Below are 23930 nucleotides of genomic sequence, written 5' to 3' on the forward strand. Positions count from 1 at the left end.
CGAGTCCAGGAGTCAATCGAGTGGTGTTGTTTAAAGACAAAAGTTTTTGCCGAGTGTAGCGAATAGGCCTCGGGATAGAGGAGTTAGAGCGGATAGTCGAGCTCAGTACATGCAGCGGTGTGTGCAGAGGTGGGGCGAGCGATGGGGCGGGCGATGGGGCGAGACGGGGAAAAGGACTGTCTTGTTGAGAGGCGCACACCGGGGCTGCGTGAGGCTCAACGAAAAAACATGGCGGGTACTTACAGTTCGAAATTTTCAACTTGGTGGCGAGTAAAAACCAAAGTACTGCAAATCTCACGGGCAGACGCCGCCATAAGCCAGGAAACTAAACAGGGATCCATCACAATCATTCACACAAAGCACAACACGACAGCACACGCTAAATCCAACAGAATCAATCAAATATACAGGACGACCGACTCAGCTCAGCCTGCTAAGCGAAATATTGGGCACAGCAAAGTCTGGCGTGTACGGTAGGGTGTCAAGAAGGAAGCCATTACTCAAAAAAGTTCACTTTGAGTCCCGTTTGAAGTATGCAAAAAAACACTGGAAATTCTGCAGCCATGTGGCAAAAAGGTTTTGTGGTCTGACAAAACCAAGATGGAACCTTTTGGCCTAAATGCAAAATGTTACGTTTCGCACATTCCCAACACACCACATCACCCAAAGAACACCATCCCTACTGTGAAGCATGGTGGTGGCAGCATCATGGTTTTGTGGTGTTTTTCGCCAGCAGGAACTGTGGCACTTGTCAGGATATAAGGGAAAATGGATGGAGCAAAATACAGAAAAATCCTCGAGGAAAAACTTGCCCACTGCAAGTAAGCTGAATTTGGGACGGAAGTTCACCTTTCAGCATGACAATGACCCGAAGCACACAACTGCACACAGCAATTTATTTTGCTCATTAGTTTCAAAATTATTAGAATCCACATTTCATTATCCACCAATCATATTTGATTGCAGTTGAATTGATAAAACATTCAACACACAACCCTGGCATCTCTCCAAGGGTTTCTCCATTCTGAGATCTCAAACCTCACCTTTTTGGTACTAGATTTGTGGATGATTATTGGTTGCACCTACCAATGTACAAAAAGCCATGTTTGTTCATTTATATCTTATATCGGTGGCTGTGAGGGTGATTTTTTTTTTTGGATTTTTTTTTTTCTCGTTTGTTCTTGTAAAGCTTTCTGATCTGTTTCTGTTGACTTGTAGCCAAGCACAAATACTCCAACATTGCTTCTGCCAGATGTAGTAAAATCAAATTGATGGCTTGTAGGAATTTGTGTCCAAAAAGGTTTGCTTGTTTCCTTACTTTTATGTAAATTCTATGAAATTTGGGTACAAAGTACAGTAATGGCAGTGTTGTGATTGGTGAAGTGGCTAACATGTATACACACTAACATTGCAGGGAGTGCACATGAGGGCATGGACAATTGTGGCAACAACCCGTCCACCATGACCATACACAGCAGGTATGAAGAAGGTCTGATCGTGTCTGTTTATTGCTCATATTCATTTTAGACGAATGCATGCAAATATTTTTTCTTTTTTGGTAAAAGCCCAGTATCACAAACTACCACCCAGAAGGTGTGACTGCCCATGTGCGTTTTCACAAGCTTGAATCAACAGCCAGTCTTGAATAGTTATTTTGGTGTTTTTCTCATACATAACATGATACTTGCTATCTAAAAACAAAGTGTCTCCAAATTTATCCCTTGATGGAAACACCTGCCACCCCCACCCAAACCAATGGCTAATGCCATGCTCATGTTCATCTTGGCTGCTTTAGTTTGGTTTAATGTAAATGTTTAATGAAAAACGTTTATTCTGTGTTAACTTGTGTATTGCATGCCATTGACTTTGCTCTAGTTTTACTTCTGCTTTTTCTTGATTCCCAACCCGTAGTTCTAAATAAGAAGGTATTAACAGAGGTGGGGAAAGGAAGTGAAGTTGGGAAAATGTGTGGAAAGGAAGGAAATTATGTATGTGGGGTTTCAAATTGGACACGAGAAAGCATCTCAAAATGCAAAGCCCGTCTGCGTCCACATTGTACTCAAAGTAAACGAGACAAAAACTGCAAAGAAAAAAAAAAAAAAAAAATTGGCCTTCTCCATATGTATTCTCATAATAAAGGTTTGTTAAAAATTGACAATAGCTCAAATGGTAAACTAGAAAGCATCGTAAAATGCAAGTGCACAAAATAAAGAAATATGGAAGTGATTTAAAAAAAAAAAAAAACTCCCTGTTGCTCGTGCTGTACAGCGGTGGACAGTCTGATAAGGACTATTTGTACTTCTTTGAGTTTGCCCTTTTGACATTTTGACCCAATTATGAATTGGTAGTCTATATTATTGCCAAGTCTGTGGCCGATGAAGACCAGCCTTGGATGGATCGTTGGGTAGTCTTACGGCGGTCAAGCCGAAAATTGGCGGTACTTTTTGGCACGCGCGAGACAAAAGGCAACAGGGTGCTTACCTGCACAGAGCTCATGGGGTTTATATCCGAAACCCAGAAAAACGACACAACAAATTAAATGTACAATGATTGATTTAATGAAAATAAATGCAATACGATAAAAAGAATGTTGAGGTCAAATCAAATCCTCATATCTAAGTTGAGATGTCTCCACTCAGACAAACAAAACAGACAAGGGGAAAGATTAAATCAAAATGAATAGTTTAAGCCAGCTGGTACTCAGCTTTGCGTCCTAATGAGGACTTTGAGGTGCTCGGTGGTCGTCAAACCCGAGTCACCGTGCGGGAAGCGCACAAGATGGCGTGGAGTCATGCCCATAGCCAGCCGCAGACGTGAGGCAAGCAGGCAGGTCAGCCTCTTTCGGTCTGCTTGCAACCTCCTCCCTCTCCGAAGAGTACCACCAGCAACAATAACCCCTCCAATGCTGCAAGGTTTGCTGGGCTCCGAACAGTTCTCCTCACGATCGCACCTGGGAAAACAGCGACCGCCCGAGACGAAAGCCAGAACAGAGAGAGCGATTGAGAGATTCTTCCTCCTCCTGCTCGAACCTTAGCTCTAACGTCACCCCGACCAATTGCCGAGTTCCGCTCAATGGCTCCATGGTCAGGCTCGATGAATGACGAAGCTCGGGGCATGGTCTGATGGCCACGATAGATTCCACGCCCCTTGTCCCACTGGTGGTGTGGCCTTGTTCCTTAGTCGGTTGGTGGTGCGGAGTTAATTTTCCGATCGGGAATGTTCGGCCCTGTCTGCGGGGGTGGGTTTTGGTTAATGGATGTCGGTGATTTAATGAAGGTTTTGTATGGCCGGCCTCGTAAATATAAAAACATACAGTGCATTCAGAAAGAATTCAGACCCCTTCACTTTTTTTCACATTTTGTTATGCTGCAGCCTTATGCTGAAATTGTTTAAATTCATTTTTTCTCATCAATCTTCACTCAATACCCCATAATGGCAAAGAGAAAACAGGATTTTAGAAAGTTTTGCAAATTTATTAAAAAGAAAAAACGGAAATATCACATTTACATAAGTATTCATACCCTTTGCTATGACACTTGAAATTTAGCTCAGGGGCCTCCCATTTCTCTTGATCATCTTTGAGATGTTTCTACACCTTGATTGGAGTCCACCTGTGGTAAATGCAATTGATTGGACATGATTTGGAAAGGCACACACCTGTCTATATAAGGTCTCACAGCTGACAATACATATCGGAGAAAAAACCGAGCCATGAGGTTGAAGGAAATGCCTGCAGAGCTCAGAGACAGGATTGTGTCGAGGCACAGATTTGGGGAAGCCTACAAAAAAAATTCTGCTGCATTGAAGGTTCCCAAGAGTACAGTGGCCTCCATAATTCTTAAATGGAAGAAGTTTGGAACAACCAGGACTCTTCCTAGAGCTGGCCGCCCGGACATACTGAGCAATCGGGGGAGAAGGGTCTTGGTAATAGAGGTGACCAAGAACCCGATGGTCACTCTGGCTGAGCTCCAGAGATCCTGTGTGGAGATGGGAGAAACTTCCAGAAGGACAACCATCACTGCAACACTCCATGGATCTGGGCTTTATGGCAGAGTGGCAAGACAGAAGCCTCTCCTCAGTGAAAGACACATGAAAGCCCACAGAATATTGTTTCTCGCAGTCTGAGAGTCCTTTAGGTGCTTTTTTGCAAACTCCAAGTGGGCTTTTGTGGAATCAAACTCAAATCTCTGGCAATAATTGAGGCTTTATTGAACTATTTCTCATACCAATCCTAAAACACAAGAATACAGTTTATTAGTTCCATAAAAAGACAATCAAAGCATACATCTCATTCTAGTTCCTTGCAAGCAAGCCTTTACGTACCTGTCAAATCTCAGTAGTCTACAGTGCTGGGATACAGTATGCCACCCCTAGCGCACCGAATGGACACAGTCTATATAAGCCCCCTCAATGTCATCCCTTCACGTGGATAGTCTATCCACTCAGCTCCAGACAATACAACATATTTCATCACATTCTCCCTCCATTAAAAAATCAAGCAAGCCATAAAGCAATTCCAAGTAATATGGAGCAGTCTAATAACACACAATTCCTACCAACCAACCAACGTCACCGTTCGAAGTTGACAGGCTGTCACAGACGGCCTGAACGGGTGCGATATATCCCCTCCCTGTCAGTTCCTTCACTACCCATAGCAGGAAGTTCGTCCTCACCCAATAGGATTCTTTGCGGACTAGCTGTCACCGTTCAAATCGGCGATCTCGGTAACAAAGTATCATCCCTGATCATCCCGTTCTCAACCTCCGGCAAATCATACGGCTTCAATTGATCGGGCCCTGCAATCCCATTCGCCTTAGTGTCCCTCTCATTCAGCATCTCTCCGCAGGGCGCGAGGTGTCGGACTGATACCATAGTCTCTCGCCCGTCCTGTAATCTGACGTGAGCGTATTCTGGGTTGGCTTATAAGATGTGTACGAGGTCTACCATTGACTCGTACTTGCTTTGCCTAACCGTTCGCTTCAGCAGAGCTGGACCGGGCTCTGCCAGCCACGAGGGTAGCGATTGCCCACTGGCGCTGCGTCGCTGGTAGCGAAATAAACGCTCATTGGGGGGGGGGGGGGGGGGGTTGTTCGTTAAGGTACAGAGTAGTGCTCGGATGGCGTGCAATGCCTCAGGTAACACTCGCTCCCATGATTGCACAGGTAACCCGCGCGTCTTCAAGCTCATCGTAACGGCTCCATACAATACTGTTGTATCGTTCCACCTGGTCATTGCCTTGGGGATTATACGCGGTAGTACGGCTGGAGGCTACTCCCCGTTCCTGGAGGAATTGCTTAACTTCCCTGGATAGAAATGCAGTGCCCCGGTCTGAATGCACATAAGCGGGGTAACCAGACGTGACAAACAGGTGCTGAAGACAACATATTAGTCGTGGATGACATATCAGCACAGGGGTATGCGAACGGGAATCATGAGTACTCGTCAACAATTGTAAGAATGTATCGTCGCGGGCCAAGCGCCGGCAACAGCCTCTTAAAATCCACATGTAGTCGCTCCCACGGTCATCCCGTGTGGATCAAAGTCCCCATGGGAGGTTTATAAAATCTCGGCTTTACTTCGGCGCACACAGAACACGACCGACAGTCGCCGGACATCTTCGATGGAAAAGGGCAGATTTATACATCGTACAAAGTGGGCTAACCGGGTGACGCCCGGATGACAATGATTCGTGGATCCCACGTAAATCTTCTGACGTCATGCCAGCACAGACAGGCCGAGACAGTGCATCGGCCGCCACATTATCCCGTCCAGGTCTATACACGATCTCGAAACTGGAGTCGGCCAGTTCTATGCGCCAGCGAGCTATTTTTTCATTCTTAATCTTTTGAGAATGCCGGACGTTATACATGAAAGCAACTGACTGTTAATCGGTTATCAGTTGAAAATGTTTCCCAAGGATAAAGTGACGCCACCATTTCATTGCTTCGACGACAGCTTACGCCTCTTTTTCTCTCGCAGAATGTCGCCGTTTGCTCTCAGTCAAGGTCCTCGAAAAGAATGCGATGGGGCGTCCCACCTGGTTGAGCATAGCAGCAATCGCGCAGTCGCTGACATCCGTCTCGATCATGAAAGGTACCGCTTCGTCTATTGAGGTTACCACAGCCTCTGCTATGTCTGATTTTGAATTGTTGAAAAGCAGCTTTAGCCGACAAGGTCAACGGAAATACTGTTATGTTTGTGGGGGTAGTGATATGTAGAGTCAGGTGGATTTGTGTAGGTATCACGCTCCGAATGTCGGGTAAGAACCATCACCATGTAATAAGTTCTGGTTAGCCGAATGTCGGAGTAAGGTGTATCTTTGTCCCCCCATTACGAGGAATACAACAACAACAACATGCATTTTAAAAGGCCATTTTCCCTGCTAGAGCGGGGGTTAGCCTTGCGGTCCCCATGACAATCTTCTCCATTTTGCCCTATTTTCTGCATCTCTCCTTGTTAACCCCCTTGCCCGCATTTCTTCTTCCACCATCTTTAGCCAAGTCTTTCTCGGTCTTCCCCGTCTTCTACTTCCTTCTACATTCATTTCCATCACTCTTCTCAACCAGTCACTTTCATCCTTCCTCAACACATGACCAAACCATCTCAACCTGTTCCTCTTCACAGCATCAATCACAGGCTCTATTCCCATCATCTTTCGCAATTCATCATTTGTCTTCCTCTCTCTCAACGATACTCCGCACATCCGTCGAACCATTCGCATTTCCACCCTTTCCAACCTTCGTTGCTGCTCTACGTTCATTACCCATGTCTCGCTCCCATAAATCATAACACTTCTCACACATGCAGCATACACCTTTCCCTTCAGCTTCAATGACACTCCCCTCATCATCAGCACGCCACTCAATTCCCGAAACTTCTTCCATGCACATCTCACTCGAGCAACCGTTGCCGAGTCTGATCCACCTTCTCCATTCAGCATGTCTCCGAGGTAGCAAAATGTTTTCACACCTTCCAGCTTCACACCGTCTCCAAGATCCAACTCAACATTTCCTCCATCTGCAGCTCCCTCTGTGCACACCTTACATTTGAATGTAGCTGCCACACTGGTTAATGACCCTCTCAGACCACTACATTTTTGATGAACCCACTCAGCGCACATTGTACACTGAATGGAGTTCACTCCGACACCCTTCCTACACACAGCACAGGGCCACTTCCCAGTTCTTTCCACCTCACCACATGCTTTACCACTTGCCATCACCTTCGTCTTTCCGATATTCACCTTCAGACCTTTTGTCTCCATACATTCCTTCCACGTGTTCATCTTTTCCTTCAGTCCATCCATACTTTCCGCAATCAACACCAGATCATCTGCATACAACAACTCCCACGGTAAACCCTCCTTTACGTTCTGAGCCAGCACCTCCATCACAGCTACAAATAGTAGTGGACTTAGTACCGACCCCTGATGCACTCCCACCTTCACCTCAAACTCACCACTGTTCCCGTCCTTCGTCCTTACAGCTGTGCGCGCTCTTTTGTACATTGCCATCACTACTCTGATCAACCATTCCTCCACTCCTAACTTCCTCAATGCCCATGTCAATACTTTGCGTGGAACCCGATCGAATGCTTTCTCCAGATCAACAAACCCAAGAAACAACTTCTTCCTCTTCTCCATGTACTTCTCCTGCAACTGCCTCACAATGAAAAGCGCGTCTGTCGTTCCTCTTCCTGGCATAAATCCAAACTGCATTTCGTCGATCTTCACTTTCTTCCTTATCCTCCTCTCCAACACCCTTTCCAATACCTTCATTCCATGCTCCAATAACTTTATCGCTCGGTACGAGCCACACTCCAGAAGGTCACCTTTCCCCTTGTATAGAGGGACGAGGGTACTCAGTTCCCAAACCACTGGAATGCGGCCTTCTTTCACCACCAGATTACAGATCTCTGTCATTCTCTTCACACCCCAACTTCCTGCTGCCTTCAACATATCTCCCACAACGCCCGTCGGCCCTCCCGCTTTTCTACCCTTCATTGCTTTTATCGCTTCCTCAACTTCCTTCTCAGTTATCTTCTCTGCCGGTCCTAAAACTGGGTTACTCTCTATGTTGCCATCCCATTCATTCTCTGTATTCAACAGCATTTCCATATATCTTTTCCATCTTCCTTTAATTCCATCTGGGTCGACAACGATTTGTCCCACTTCATCCTTCAAGCAGCTCACCCCCATCACATCACACCTCTCTTTCGCTATCTGCTTTGCAATCCTGAATACCGCTCTCTGACCCTCTTCCGAATCCAAGCGTTCTCCGAACATTTTCCTACATGCCTCCTGCGCCTTTGCTACCTCTTTCTTTGCAGCCTTCCTGGCTGCCTTATAACTTTCATGCTCTGCTGTTTCTGTTCCTGTACCCTTCGCCTTCTGCCACTCCTTGAACTTCTTCCTCTTCTCGTCAATCCTCTTTCCAACTTCATCATCCCACCACCATGTTTCCGAGTGCCTCGGTGGTCCTTTTGTCCATCCACATACCTCACCAACGGCTCCCAACAGACTAGCTTTCATTGACATCCAACCACTTTCAAGCTCAACCACATCATCCTCGACCCTACTCAGCCTCTCTTTTAATGCCTCCCTTACTGTCACCTCTTTCAACCTCCACACCTTCATTCTCGGTTGGTACTTCACCCGCCGAGCTCTCCTCGCACCTTTCACCCTTACGTCGCAGACAACCAAGTGGTGCTGTGAAACAGCCTCCTCCCCCGGGATCACCTTTGTGTCTCGGAGGTGCCCCCTATCTCGCCTACGCACCATCAGGTAGTCAACGGTTGTCGTCGACCCACATGACGTGTATGTAACAAGCTTATTATCCTCTTTCTGGAACTGAGTATTACAAATCAACAAATCAGCTCCATCAGCAAACTCCAAAATCCTTTCACCTTCTCCATTTCTCACTCCATATCCGTAACCCCCATGAACACCGTCAAAACCATCCATACTCCTTCCCACATGTCCATTTAGGTCTCCTCCTACCACAACAACTTCCTCATCTTTCACGTTTTCCATCAGCTTCTCTATCGCACACCAGAACTTGTCCTTCTCTTCATCGCTCCGACCAACCTGCGGAGCATATCCCGAGATGACGTTCACCAAGAGCTTTCCAATCATCATTTTCACCATCATCAACCTATCACTCACTCTAGTCACACTCACCACACTGTCTACAAACTCCTCAGAAAACAGGACACCAACACCATTCACGCCCTCCAGGCACCCTTGCCACACAAACTTGTATTTCTGTCCCTGCCTACCCTTCACCATTCTCACACCACTTCCCTTCCATCTCGTCTCTTGCACACAACATATGTCCACTCTTCTTCTGACCAATACTTCCACCACTTCTCCTGATCTCCCTGTCATTGTCCCTACATTCCATGTCCCAAACCTCAGAAACCGATCTCCACTTTGGGCTGTACCCTGCCCACATGTAGTTGTAATTGTCATGGTTCTCTTTTTGAGGCAATGTTTTGTTTTTTTTATGGCCGGATGCCCTTCCTGACGCCAACCCTCTTAGTCGCCTCCTACGACACGCAGGGATACGGCGTACCTATTCTTATCCAGGGTACACACTGGGAAACGTTTAAAACATGGAAATCCTGGGGGGGGGGGAATCACCGCTGCGGTTTAAACATATTTAAATAAATATTTAAACAAAACCATGAAAACAATCTGGGAAAAGTCTCTAAGTGAGAACGTGGATATGAGAAAGCAGGAGCAGAGGTGAAAGAACAAACGAGAATATAGGGGGCGGGGCACAAGTCGAGACGAGGAGGCCGCACGAGCCACCAGGCCGCACGAGGCGCGGACAAAGAAACGACTAATTACACACAAATTTGCAACAACTACAAAACCAAAACCAAATAGAAACACACAATAACACATACACAACAAAATACGCAGCGGAAATTTGACAAAGAAACGAACGGGAAAACACTCAAACTTTGATGCCGTGGAGAGATCAAAGCAAGCCCCGTCGCTCGAGGGACCGGAAAGGGGCACGAGGAATGGGGCATGTTATCTAGTATCGGGATTATGTTAATTCCCCTGTTCGTCAAACCTCAGTGATTTACCCTTTGGCTCTTTTGGCACTGCACCATAGACACTAGTGAGGACATGCCCATCTATTGTACTAAATAAATAATAAAACCAACCGGAAGCCAGTTCTGAGCACGGCCATTTGAACGCACCAGCTACATCGCCCGGAAGACAGGCAGGCCGAAGACACGCCCCGAGGACTCATGATTGGCCAGGGCGGAGCAAGAAGTGACTCACTATTGGGCGGGAGTTGACCAACGGGAAGGTTGGGGTAAAAAGGGACTCATGGTTGGCCAGGATGGAGCAAGAAGCTACCCGCTGATTGGTGGAAGGAAGGCCGAGGAGGAAGCAGAGCACCGATTGGCGAGGACCACCAATGACGTCAGAGGCGAGCAAGAAGCGGCGCGCTGGTTGGTGGAGAAGCACTGACGACATCACGACCCGACGTTAAAAGAACTGGAGGACCGACATTTTCCCCCTTGCTGTCTCTTGCTCTTGCCCTCTCTCTCTGACCCTGAACTCTTGCTTTTTGCCCTTCACGCCTTCATTTTACCCTTCCTCGCCTCTCGCATTTTCCTCTCTCCCTCGACGTTTCTGCCTTTCGCTCACCCCTGGTCTTCGACACTCTTGCTAACACCATCCTTTGGCGTGTGAGGAGAACGAAGGCCGGCACGGCTGGGGAGACAAGCTGCGCGCCTGCCGTCCAAGACGGACTGTGCAGCGCCTGGCTTTGTGAGCGCGCGCCAAATGACATGCAGTTTCCCGCCAACACCGGAGCCGCGTCAAGACTGTGCGTTGGGGCCTGGACGATTGCCGATGAGGCACTGATTTTAGTTGAGCGCTACAATTAAATCACATTTTTATTTTCTAGTTTATTCCCCATTTGTCTGTGTTATAAGTCAGGTGTGAAGGATCCTATAGGAATTTAGTTTTACCGTCGCGTTTTCTTGTTATTGGCATTTCTTTTAATAAACCCTTTCATTATTTTTTGTACATTTATAAACCCGGTTTTTGTTTGAGTTTATTTTCCGCAGGTTTGAGACTGCCCGGCGGGATCGCTCAGGTAAGCGCTTCAGATTCCTCTGCTTCTTTCTTCCTCCTGCGCATATATAGTGAAATCCATTATTTTAACTGAACGCCTTTGGAGTTAAAGCTGGCTTTGGCTATCCGTGACTCCCGTTATTAACGAAGGGGAGTCATGTGACAATACTTTACATTCCACGAGCGGTCTGATCTTCTCTGAGTACCGTGGGATCCATTTTGATTAATGGGCGAATAAGCCGAGTGCACGGCGAAGCGCAGCCCGATCAGGGGGAGGGGCCATCTCGAGCAAAGGTTGTAGCCGAGTTGCGTTGGGTCTAATCTCCCCGTCGGTCACCGTGCACCCTAACAAGTCTATAGTTCTGGCTGAGTATTTACACTTATCTTCGTTGAGAGTCAAATTGTACTTTCGCACCAAGGCCAAGAATCTTTGCAAATTTGCGTCATGGTCGGCTTGATCACGGCCACAGATCGTCACATTGTCAACGTACACAAACACATCCTTTATTTGCTCTTTGGCTATGATGTCATCGAGCGCACGTTGGAAGTAGGTAGGAAACCCCGTTCGTGATTCCAAAAGGAATGCTTCGGAATTGGTACAACCGCTGCCCTGATTCAAAGCCGGTATAAGGTCGATCGGCTTCTCTAATCGGTATTTGATGATACGCGGAGCGAAGATCTAAGGTGCTGAACACCCTGTAGGTAGCCACCTCCTGGACCATATTGTCCATCTTTGGAAGGGGGAAGGCGTCTAACTGAGTAGAATGATTAATCGTTTGTGAGTAGTCGATTACCATTTGTTTCCGGTGGTTAGGACTAGCGACCCATGAGTACTTGAGCTCTCCACGGCGAAATACTGGTCTCGATAATTCCCTCTCGTAACAATCATTTGGTCTCGCTTTCGATAAATTGAGCGTCCGCCCGTGAATATCGTTTGGACTTTACCATGACCGGATGGCAGTCGGGAGTTAAACACGGAAACAACGGCAGAGGGTCGATCGCCATTTCCGTCAAACTGCATACCGTGAAGGTCTTGGCACTCGCTCCCTCAAATTGCATTTCCAGTCTCCCATGTTTATTTAGAAAATAATGACCCAACAGGACATCAAAGCACAAATTTTGCAGTTTTTAACAATTTAACATCCGCATAAATTACTCCGTTGGCCACCAGATTTACAACACAGATTCCTTTGGTGTTCTGACACAGTGACGCGGACGCCATTTCGACCCGGGTAGGCTACCGTGTCGGCATGATGGGCCAGCCGTGACTTCGAACCAGAGTGTGGCTGACAAAACTGTCACTGCTCCCCGTGTCAATCAATGCATCAGCATCCTGACCGTTAATCTCCACAGGCATCACTGCTTCAGCGGGCCCGCGCAGAGCAGTTGTGGTGAGCGGGTCAGTTCTTGACCATGAAGGTCCCCACCAGAGTCACCCGCTTGGCTTTGCTCGAATGGCAGACTTTGGCATAATGGCCTTTCCGGCCACAATTATGGCACAACACATCTCTTGCCGGACAGTGTTCTCAGATGTCGTCTATTTCCGCAGAAATAACATTGTGCCGTCGTCTTGACGTCGTCTTTTTTTTTTCTCCACCAATTTATCCTTAGATGATGCTCAAGAAATTTTATCTTCACAAGATGAAGTTTTGTACTTGTCGAATTATGACGTCATAATGGAGGCACCTGTGACATAATCATTAACATCTTTTATTCCCTATGGAGAGTTCTTTACAATGAGCCATGTCTCAATTTTTTCTATACATCGCTTTCGGAGATATGGAGGTGCAAAGTTTTCCCTTTTTCCAAGATGGCGGCCATACCACGTGACCTATGGCATCATAATTATCATGAAAAATTATACAGGTGGAGTTGCACCTGTGGTGAAAATTTCCTGTCAATCGGACCAACAGTTGCAGAGAAAATCATATTTATTCTGTGCGGATAAACAAACAGACAAACATACAAACAAACGGACTCAAATGCAATACCCTCTCCACAGGCGAGGGTAAAAACCACAGGGAGCAACCACATACTGGGAGAACTACCCTTAGGCCCTACCTAATTAGCATGTCTTCACCCCCCCCCCCCCCCCCCCCCATGTGAAGAACTCATAAACAACCTTAAGCTCAGTTTTTCTACCTAAATACATCAACATTGGCTCCTTCGCATCCATGGTCCATGCTACCCAACACAGTTCTATCTCCACTGTGGTATTTCATCACCTACCCCCACAAACATAACATTATCATAAGGGTTTCTTGAAAATTCCATGACAGAAGCTAAATTGGTAAAAATGTTCTGGTCTGGGCACACACACACACACACACACACACACACACACACACACACACACACACACACACACACACACACACACACACACACACACACACACACGACCTGGGAGAGCTCTGTTCCACCTTCTGAAACCCGCATATGGCGATGACAACCAACAAAACACATTATTGCAAATCCCATCTCCCGTTGCATGGCTGACAGGCTAATTATATGGATGAGATCCAAACCTCTCTGCATCTCTCCCCAAAATTCTGTTAGTTGGAGTACAAATTTAGAATGACATCTTTAACATCCAGAAGCCAATGCTAGCAGAGAAAACGACCTAAGGAGTGTGTACTCATCAAAGATGTAATGCTCTGCCTATGAGGCAATATGATGGCCGGTTGTAGTCAAACCAGGAATGAAATTTGAACGAAATTGCATAAAAGAGGACATACATAAGAGCTTCTGAGCTATCCTGTCAACTCGATACGTGACTTTCGAAATGCCGTGTGAATGCTAAATGAGGCCTTTTATACATGCATGCTCTGTGTGTTTACAGTGGTTCGGTTCCTCTCGCCGGGCACTTTTAACCTGCTGTTACTCGCGCAAAATCAAATTCAAATCGCCTTAACAAAAATTTTCAGCATTTAGAGGAAAAGAGTGGCAATTGCGGTATGGTTAACTGTGATTGTTCTGTTCCTGAATGCAAATCGGACACACACGGACACTTCAACTTTTAGCAGTAGATGCAAAAAGTACAATTTCTCTCTTAGCCCCGGAACCAAACAAGCAATATATTTACAGTCGTGGCTAAAAATATTGGAACCCTTGCATTAACTGAAAAAAGTACACCATTTCTTCCAGAAAATTGTTGAAATTTAAAAATCTTTTGTTATCCACATATGTATTTCTTTGGTTTGCAGTGGAACAAAACAATAAAAGATGAAGAAAAAGATACTAAATCTTGGCTTATTCCACACAAAAATCCTAAAATGGCCTAGACAATATCATTGGCACCTTTTAGAAGTTGTGAGAAATAATTCGATTTCAAGCAGGTGATTCTCCTTTACTTTGGAATTGAACTCACCTGTGGTGAGTTGCAGGTCCCTGCAATATATAAATCGCTCATTCAACCAATTTGAAGAAAAGGAGTCATTCTGCTGTTTTGTGTCACTGTGTGTACCGCAATGAACATGGAGAAAAGAAATAAAACCAGAGAATTGTCTGAGGAGGTCAGACACAAGATTGTAGCCAAGCATGGACAATCTCAAGGCTGCAGGTCCATCTCCAGAGACCTTGATGTTACTGTGTCCACCGTACGCAATGTTATCAGGAAGTTTAAGGCCCATGGCACTGCAGCCAACCTCCCTGGGCGTGGCCGCAAGAGAAAACTTGATCGAAGATTGCAGCAAAGGATTGTTCGAATGGTGGAGAAAGCACCTCAATCAAATGCCAAAAATATTCAAGCTGACCTTCAGACACAAGGTACGACAGTTTCAACTCGCACCATCCATCGCCAACTCAATTAAAGGAGGTTCTATGGTAGGAGACCCAGGAGGACCCCACTGCTTAGAAAGTGACATAAGAAAGCCTGACTGGAGTTTTCCAAAACAGCTGAACAAGCCAAAATCCTTCTGGAAGAATGTCCTGTGAACAGATGAGACCAAATTAGAGCTTTTTAGTAAAGCACATCATCTCTATGTTTACAGAAAACAAAATGAAGCCTTCAAAGAAAAGACAGTCAAACTTTCCTGCAGTCAAACATTGAGGAGATTCACAGATGTTTTGGGGTTGCTATGCTGCCTCTGGCACTAGGTGCCTTGAATGTGTGTATGGCATCATGAAATCTGGAGATTACCAAGGAATTTTGGGGCACGATGTTCAACCCAGTGTCAGAAAGCTGGGTCTCCGGCGAAGGTCATGGGTCTTGCAGCAGGACAATTATGCCAAACACTTCAAAAAGCACCCAGGAATGGTTCAAGACAAAATGCTGGACTGTTCTGAAGTAGCCAGCAATGAGTCCAGATCGAAATCCCATTGAACACCTGTGGGGAGATCTGAAAACAGCAGTTGGGAGAAGGCACCCGTACCCTTCAAATCTGGGAAAACTGGAGCAGTTTGTTCAAGAAGAGTGGGCCAAACTGCCAGTAGAGAGGTGTATGAAGTTCATTCATGGCTATAGGAAGCGCTTGACTGCAGTTATTTTGTCCAAAGGTTGTGCTACCAAATATTACGTTTACGGTGTCAATAATTTTGTCTGACGTTTCTTTTGTTCTGATTTAAAAGGATATATTAAGTTCTGAATCAAAAACAAAGGTTCTGTAATATTAACAGTGAAATAAGGAATTGTGGAGACCAAATACTTTTGTCAATTTCAACTTCATTATAGAGAAAATTGTCAGTTATTTGAAAAAAGTGCGAGGTTTATTTTTTTCTACGACTGTATAACAGCCCTCGCAGCACCCATAGCTCCCACCTCCCAACATGATTAATAGTAAATATCAAAATTTTAAAACTTACCCTGTACATTCACAAGCTCCAAATATGTCCTTGCCATTGGTGTTAAGAAACTAATCCAGATACACGGTCCATTCACTGGTAGCGATCCGTCGGAGGGGATTGAGTAGCAAATGTCCATCCCCTTGGGCCTTGCACCAGTCCACGTGGTCGGTTGTTTGCAGTACGACCAGCTGCCCATTCGGCGACCTGAGAAAGTTCTCCAAGTCTTTCATTTTGCAGAGGCACAGCTCTTTCTCTCAGGTACTTTTCCAAGTATATTCAGATTACTTCAGAAGTTTTGTGAGTCATTTTAGTTAACACAACTTATCTCCGCCACCCAATATACTTTATGATGCCCTGAATACCTGGGGTTTCTGAGTATCCTGGGGTGTATTAAGTAATTTTGAACATCGTGTATGGGGGACGAGGTGTGGTGGGTGGGGGTGGGGAGGAGGGGTCTAAAATTCCATCATTTTTCATGTGTAATATGCAGTTGTCTTCTCATGAAATAGCAATACGTCACTACATTGTAGAAGAGTGGATTTCATTTGAGGTCGGCCAGAGTTGTACAGGTATAGTAAGAATGCTGATATGAAAATTGTATACTTTTGAAATATGGTGTCATGGTGATGGCTAATAGCAATTGCAAGAACAGGTGAATTCCACAGTAGTCATTCGTTATTGTCCCACACGACGGCCTGGAATGTGCAGTGAACAAAAGTTATAACGTCTTTTATAACATAACAAAAGTTACAAGTTGTAATGTACTGTATTTATAAAGCTTATAATCTTTCAGCTCTTGGATGAGGCAGGTATCTATCTATAATTCCAGCAATCTCTGTGTGTCTGTCTGTGTGTCTGTGACCGCTGTTTCTCGACAACCACGGGTCCGATATACTTGAAACTTGCCAGGTATATTGCTGGGGACCCGAGGATGTGCCTTTTCAAGGTTTCATATTAATCGGACAATTACTTACCGAGATATGTCCAAAAAACGCTTCAACCAATCAGAGAGCAGCGAGCTATCACGTGTGCCGAACGTGGCGATCAGACTCTGCCTCGGACGGCACATTTGACAGCGTATTCATTTATTTCACGTTGGAAAACTATGTTGCCGTTAAACTATGTTTTAAAACGAATTCAAACTGCGATTAAATTAAAACGATTCATCCTAACTGCGATTTGCGAACTTCCGGACAGTGACGACTTATCTTCCGGCAGCCAATCACAGAACGCTCTGTTGCGTAGGCGTGGCCGATGTGAGACGAGCGGAGCTGAGCGCGTTACGAGCTGACCGCCATTACGGTACGTAATTCGATTTCTTATGCGCATTATTTCTCCCAATTCAGTCAGAGCGAAGGGCGGAAGCGAAGAGCGTTGCTTTTTTTGTTTACGGGCGTACGGGCGGGGTAGAGCGTACGGGTAGCGTTTTTTTTTTTTTTTGGCCACGGAACGGGCACCCACGTACGGGCAATGCCCTAGTATATTTCAATCTCAGGTCCACTTTGTGAAGCATTTATACTATTCAATGTTCACTTTTATCTCTTGCCTGACTTCCCTGAACTATTTCCTTCTGCAGGTCAAAGGGAATGAAAGACTGGTCAGCAGTTCCATACAATGAAAATGCAGCTTCCCAGCACCACCATGGAGCAGTGCCCTGGGGGCCGATGGTCAGTAAACTTTTCTTTTTGTTTTTGTTGCTGGTTAGGTCACTGGTTTCAATGTGGTCCTCTTGGTGAAATTATCTACTACTTGTATAACGGCCCCATTTATTCTCGCCTTATTGTGGGGTCGGACAAGAAAAATATTTGACTCATGTCTTTCACGAACCAGTTGGCTGGGCCTGACGTCCAGCTAAAAAGAACAGCAATTTTTAATTTATTCAGAGTGCAGGCAGTAACTCTCCTACTATATTCACAAATGACATCGTGGGATCTTTAACATCTCGCAGATGTGAGATAACTCTTGCTAGCACATGGGACATCCAGCTTAATATCCATCTGACTGATGGTGCATTTTGTGAGCAACGCCCCACCCATGAAGCACATATCTGAAAGTTTATCTCATTGGAACGGGAATTGAACCCAGACAAGATGGTTCAAAGTAGGGCTGTCAACCGAGCCGAGACCGGGACGAAATCCCGGCGGTTTCGGCTTTCGAGACGGTCTCGGGACGGTCCCGAGATAAATTGATTGACGCAATTTCTCGGTAAAAAAATCCCGGTTAAAATTCCAACTTCTTGCAGATATTTTCCATAATAGAGGCATTTATTGAGCCTTGCTTTCATTACTCTGCTTCTGCACAAGCATCATTTTTCACAAGTGCAGCTGAACTGACACAAACGATGATACTTGATAGATAAAGTAAACTCACTGTTCCAGGATTTTCCCCTTGTCAACAAACAATGCACTGCAAACGAATCCGAATTCCGAATCCGGATCTTCACCAACATCTAATCAGCTCGTCCTTGTCACACACGCTGCATCTCCACAAAATTTCGTCCGAATCCGTCCACAACTTTTTGAGATATTGTGTTCACAAACAAACGGACAAACAGACAGGAGTGAAAACATAACCTCCATCCACCTTTGGTGGCGGAAGTAACGAAATCAGGATAAAGGTCCCAATGAAAATCCGCCGCGTCGCTGCTTTATTTAAACCGTTGAATCCTTCCGCTGTATCACTCCGCCTCGCTCCGCTTTACGCTGCGGTCACGTGTCCGTCCTTGGAGACGAGTTACGGAATGTGGTTGCTATGGTCTTTTGCACATTAATATTGAGGGACTCGCTCGAGGCTCCGTGAATGGAGGGACGATGTTTATTTAGATTAAAAACACGTTTATAACGGATTATTCTACACACAATGTATTAATACAAGTACAATACATTATGTAGTTTTATGAAATGAGTTTTTGATGAACGTTTATGTTTAATTGCAACGCTAAATCTATAAATTGTAAGAATCCCTCGGGGTTTGGTTTGACGGTTTGAATGTGAAAGTATTTTGGTTATCTTATCTCCACTTTAGGCCTGATAAGTTGATTACGTTTACTTTAGTCACAGAGTCAAAATAAGGAGGGGGGGGGGGGTGTCACTACACCGCCTGCTTTATAATTTACTAGCAGAAGTACCCGGCACTGCCGGGCGGGGGAGCGAGCCCCTTGGCGATCACAACTCACAAAATGATAATGAAACTCCAACCGGGACTCGAATATGCCTGGGCAGAAACATTTTCTCTCTCTGACATTCCGAGCAAGAAATTACACGACAATACAAACTGTAATGAGATAACCCGGTCCCATCGGTGGCTGATCATCTGCATGTAGGCGGTGTATTTTATTTCATCCCGGGAAATGGAAGCTAAGTCGGAATTTAAGTACTCAACATCAGAAATGAATTTTTTTCATTGTTGTTTATATATTGTAATGAAATTCCATTATTTTTGAAGCCTTATTTTTTTTTTTTTTTTTTTTTTTTTTTTTTACTTTGCCGGGAACCGAGCCGATCCGAGATCCCGTTATGAAAATTGAAAATTTATCGAGACGGTTCCGAGACGGGATTTTGAATCTAGCTAACAGCACTAGTTCAAAGGCAAATGTGCTGCCACCGCTCCATCCTGTTGGACCTTGCTAATGCTGTTCTCCGCTGGTTGGACCTAAAAACTGACCTATTGCCCCTTCCCATATTACAGGGTATGTTTTGAAAAAAAAAGAAAAAAGTTCCTTCCATGAAAAGTTGTCCTTAAATCTTTTTTTAAAAAATTTTTTATGTGGGTAGGTGATAGATAGATTCAGGAGGGAGAGGAATATTAAGGCTGAAAGAAATACCAAGAATAACTAAATTAAACAGCAAAGCTTATTATGAATGACAATTTAAGTATTGCATCATATTTCCTTTTGCTCTTTAATTGAAGTAACCTTCAATTGGCTTGTGGACCGTACCAATTCCTGAACCGACACAATCCTCTCTTACCTTCATTCATTTTGGATATCTTTTTATTCATATGTAACCCAAGAACAACAGATTCGATGAATTGCTTTATATTGCAAAAAATTAGAAATTAGTTGTACAAAAATGATATTGAGTAAAAATAATGCATTTTGTTGATTCACAACTCACACTTGAAGCATACAGGAGAAAACCAGGCCTTGTAGGAAAAGAGAAGATTAGACGACTGTGATAGTGAATGCATTTTAAAGATTATAGACTTTGATCATGGGAATTTGAAGGTGAAGATACTTTTTAATTCGCAAGGATCATTTGATTGTTAGTTGTTAATGGCAATCAAAGCTAATGTCACATCAAACAGTTTTGGTCCAATAGTTGCATTTCCTGGACAATGGGGCTTTTTATAATTATTTAAATGTATACAAAATGAAAGCTTGTACCCAAACCATGGTTTAATACAGCCGATGAAATAGAACAACAGAAAATGCTGCATTGTTGTGTATCATTTGAAATTCTAATCAAAGTATGAAACGTTTTAAATTGCACAGCTTACAAAAGGAGTTTAACTGCAGTGGTTCAGCAACTGTGTTTATTTGTGAATGTGAAGCGGAAATAAGTCGTTACAATAAGAATGGTACGGAAGAGGTGAGCGGAGCAATCTGAGAGGGGGCCATTGATGAAGGTGAGGTTGTTGAGGATTACGAGCTTGTTGAAGGACCTCGTCGGCACGACGTATTTTTAGCAAAAGAACAACACGATCTGGTGAATTAAAAGGCTGGCCGTTGCGCCACACTATTCGATGGCAAATGAAAACGCTAATTAATTAGTCTACCATGTGTTTTTTTTTTTTCCTTTACTAGATGAACCAGTACAGAGGCATGCGGCCCATCGGTAGACCTGGGCCCATTACTGGACAGCCATTCCCCTTTCTTCAGCCAGGTATACCTCCACAGAATGGAATGTGGCCAGGCCGCATGCCAATGTCATATGCAACACGCATGTACTAGCATGCGTCATTGCCGAACCAGCTATACAGATTGTCTGCCAGCCAATGGACAAATTTGTGAACCGTCACCCCACCATGTCTGTGGTTGCTTTTTTGGGGGCGGGGGGGGGGGAATTTTTTTCCCAGTGACATTTACAAGTCTCAATCTTCCTTAATGGGCTTTTATATATTTCCTAGTAAATACAGCATGGGTAAGATAGCCTTAACAGATGATGTGATTGCTCACATTTTTTATGCCCTGACTTGGGAGTCTGGCACATTCTCAGGGTTGGATGTCATGGTAAACCATTGTCGGAGAGGGAGTATTGGACTTTTGATTGAGAGATCACTAACTTGGGATGTCATACTTCCAGCAAATACTTAACTAACCTTTGTCCTTTAAGTTGTAACCATTTTGAGCCAATGACTTATCAAACACCTTACGAATCGATGAACAATAGCAAACTATCCAATTTAGTTTCCATGATTATACCGTCCTGGATACGAGGAATATTTAACTGTTTTAAAAGCTAATGTTGAAAATATTGGCATGGTGGTCAAACGAAAAATATATGGGGCACAAATGTGAGGCCTTCGGATTATTTCCTTTGTTAGCGTTACCGAGTTTTAAAGGTTTGTATTATTTTATTTTTTTGGGTTTTTTTTTTTTTTTTTTTTTTGGGGAGTGGTGTACGATGATTTGCAACATCAATTTCTCGTAATATCTCCCCATCTGGTGTACAAGTTTATGATGCCGATAAATTTGAAAACGTCTGCATAGGTTTGAACGACCTTGCATACTTTCCTCACAGCAAATGGAAAAAAAAAATTCATCCCAAAGGTAATGTAAAGTATTGTCACCCAGTGTTTATACTTGTATTGAAAAACAAAGGATGTAAATGTGTGAAGGAATGCGGGGGTGAAAAAAAAAGAAAGTGATACTGTAAATTGTACAACTTTTTTTACTGTAAAGCATTTTGTTTTTAACATTTTGGAGTTTTTTAGTGGGTGGAAAAAGAAAAGCTACAAAAATCAAGCATTTTGATTGGGTTGTTTCATTACATCGGTTTTGGACTGTTGTCTGACAAATAAATTGTTTCCGATTCTACGAGGCTTATTCTATTTATCTGGATTGGCTTGTGGGAAAAGGAGTGATTAATTTGGAGGTTTGTACTGTTACTCCCTGGGCTGGTTTATTTATAGGTGCTGAAAACACTCGGTTTGTTGCGAGTCCGCACGCAGACCGACTTTAACGTTGCGCTCCCAATTAGCCGTGAGCACAGTTTGGAGTTGTCTGATTTGACCATAACGTTTTTATGGACAATTTAACCACAAGCTGATTTTATACCTTGAATGTGCTTTCCAAGTTGGTGAATATCTACTGCAATTTATAATGTACATTAAAAGGGGCTTAAAAAGAATTGCACATGCACACACAGCTTTGTACGGTGCTGAAGTAAAGTGGTGTTGCTGTATACGTTTTGCATTTTAAATAAAATGCGAGTTAAAAAAAAAATTGATCTGCAAAATGTTGAAAGGGCAAAATTTGATCTGCAAAATTATTCATTTCCCCCAGAGCTACACTCACTCCCAAAGTGTTGAGTGTGAACTGATTCTCTGATCTACTATAATCTATATATTCCAGTATGGTTCTACATTGATAAATGCTCTGCCGCGCTTCTTTTATTTATTTATTTATTTTGTTGTGTTGACATTTCTCAAGATATGCCTCCAATTGCCTTGAGGGGAAGTTGGAGGGGTGATTAGATGAACCGAAGGGCATGACACGTTTAAAATCTCACCCCGCGAAGGATGAATGTTTACCAGACGTTGTCCTCAACCAATGGCAATCGCCAAGAGGTGAGCTCACAGTCCACACTGGTGGGCGGCACAGGTACAGCAAGCTGGTTCGGGGATCAGACTGAGGCATGTTCAGCATCCAACTCGTGCTCGGTCGAAAACTGCTCCTGCTCTCCAGTCTCTCCAGTCTCTCCCGTATTTTCTCTTTGCTATGCTCTGTTCTCAACCAACTGTAATTCAGCTGCCACTTCACTCTATCTTCTCTTCTGTCTTTATGCCTGTGGGCTTCCTTTTTGTAATTTTTCATGGGGGTGGGGGGTGAGTTTTCTACCATCCGAACTGGTGTGGCAACACATTATATAAAATACTCCCCATGCTGGCCAAATTAGGCTTGAGGTGCTTGGTCGGGTTAGATAGTCAAGCTTGGAATTGGGGAGGCGGTGATCTTAAAAAGGAGACAGGCTGACATGACTCCTTGCCGTTCTCGTTATTGGCATACAGCCATAAGGCCTATCCCTGCCAATGTGAAGATGAGAGCATGAACTAGATGAACCAGAAAATAGATCTCCCATTTTGTGTCAAACTCTGGGAATGCATACAAACTGAACTGAAATGTCAAAGAATGCAAACAAGAACGGCTGTCTTTATTTATTTATCTTTTCTCATAGCTTCCCTTTAAAACATTTGCTTCTGATTTAGGCAAAATAAAGTGGAAGTGGAAGGCTATGCTTGAAAAGAGACAAACAGGTTGTTTGTTGTTTCTTTGATAGCTAAAGTGTGGCGTACTCCAATTCCCACTTTTAGGGTCAGTGCATTTGTCTCCACGACAGCAATAATATGCTGTGATTGTTGGGATAAAAGGGGAAATTCTATTACTCTGAATTTTGGCCACAAAGATTAGCTTACCAGTTTTTGGCAAAGCATCACATTACCCCTTTATCATCATCTGTTATATTGACAAGTGATTTTCCCCTCTTCCCGTTACTGAAAACATTTCCCTCGATTAAAGGATACTCGGACCATCCCATCCCCCTGCTAATTTCACCCCAAATCCTACATTTTTTTGAAATACCAACTTCTTTCCTGGAGGTCCTTGGTCTCCTTGTGTTTTATACCTCCCCCCCCCCCCCCCCCCCACTTCCCACGCCTCCTCCCCCCAGGCCCTCTCCCTCCCGCGCTTCTCCCTGCTCTCAGGTGTTGTGTTTGTGTGCTTCCCCTCCTCTCCCCATCTTGTGTTCCGCTCCCTCTTTTTGTATGTTTTGTTTGTCTGGTTGATTTGTTTGTGGAATAAATGTTAGCTCTTTCACGAGCCTCG

The 23930-nt window shown here is 44.4% G+C and overlaps 1 protein-coding gene across 6 annotated transcripts in view; it reads left to right on the top strand.

The window, feature by feature from the left end:
* The window catches only part of RBM7 (RNA binding motif protein 7), a 31740-nt gene extending 9817 nt beyond the window's left edge, over positions 1-21923 (top strand). Inside the window, exons 3-7 of one of the 6 annotated variants that reach the window (XM_068123325.2) lie at positions 1419-1478; positions 5980-6093; positions 16066-16144; positions 17463-17553; positions 20691-21923. In XM_068123325.2, the coding sequence (XP_067979426.1) occupies positions 1419-1478; positions 5980-6093; positions 16066-16144; positions 17463-17504 (295 nt within the window). In that variant the 3' untranslated portion in view covers positions 17505-17553; positions 20691-21923. Of the gene's footprint in view, positions 1-1414; positions 1479-5979; positions 6094-16065; positions 16145-17462; positions 17554-20690 lie in introns of all 6 variants that reach the window. The other 5 variants (XM_078782367.1, XM_068123322.2, XM_078782364.1 and 2 more) reach the window with 5 other exon arrangements.
* The last annotated feature ends 2007 nt before the right edge of the window (positions 21924-23930 follow it).

Source organism: Myxine glutinosa, chromosome 7, assembly GCF_964187855.1.
Source record: "Myxine glutinosa chromosome 7, kmMyxGlut1.1, whole genome shotgun sequence".
NCBI classification, from domain to species: Eukaryota; Metazoa; Chordata; class Myxini; order Myxiniformes; family Myxinidae; genus Myxine; species Myxine glutinosa.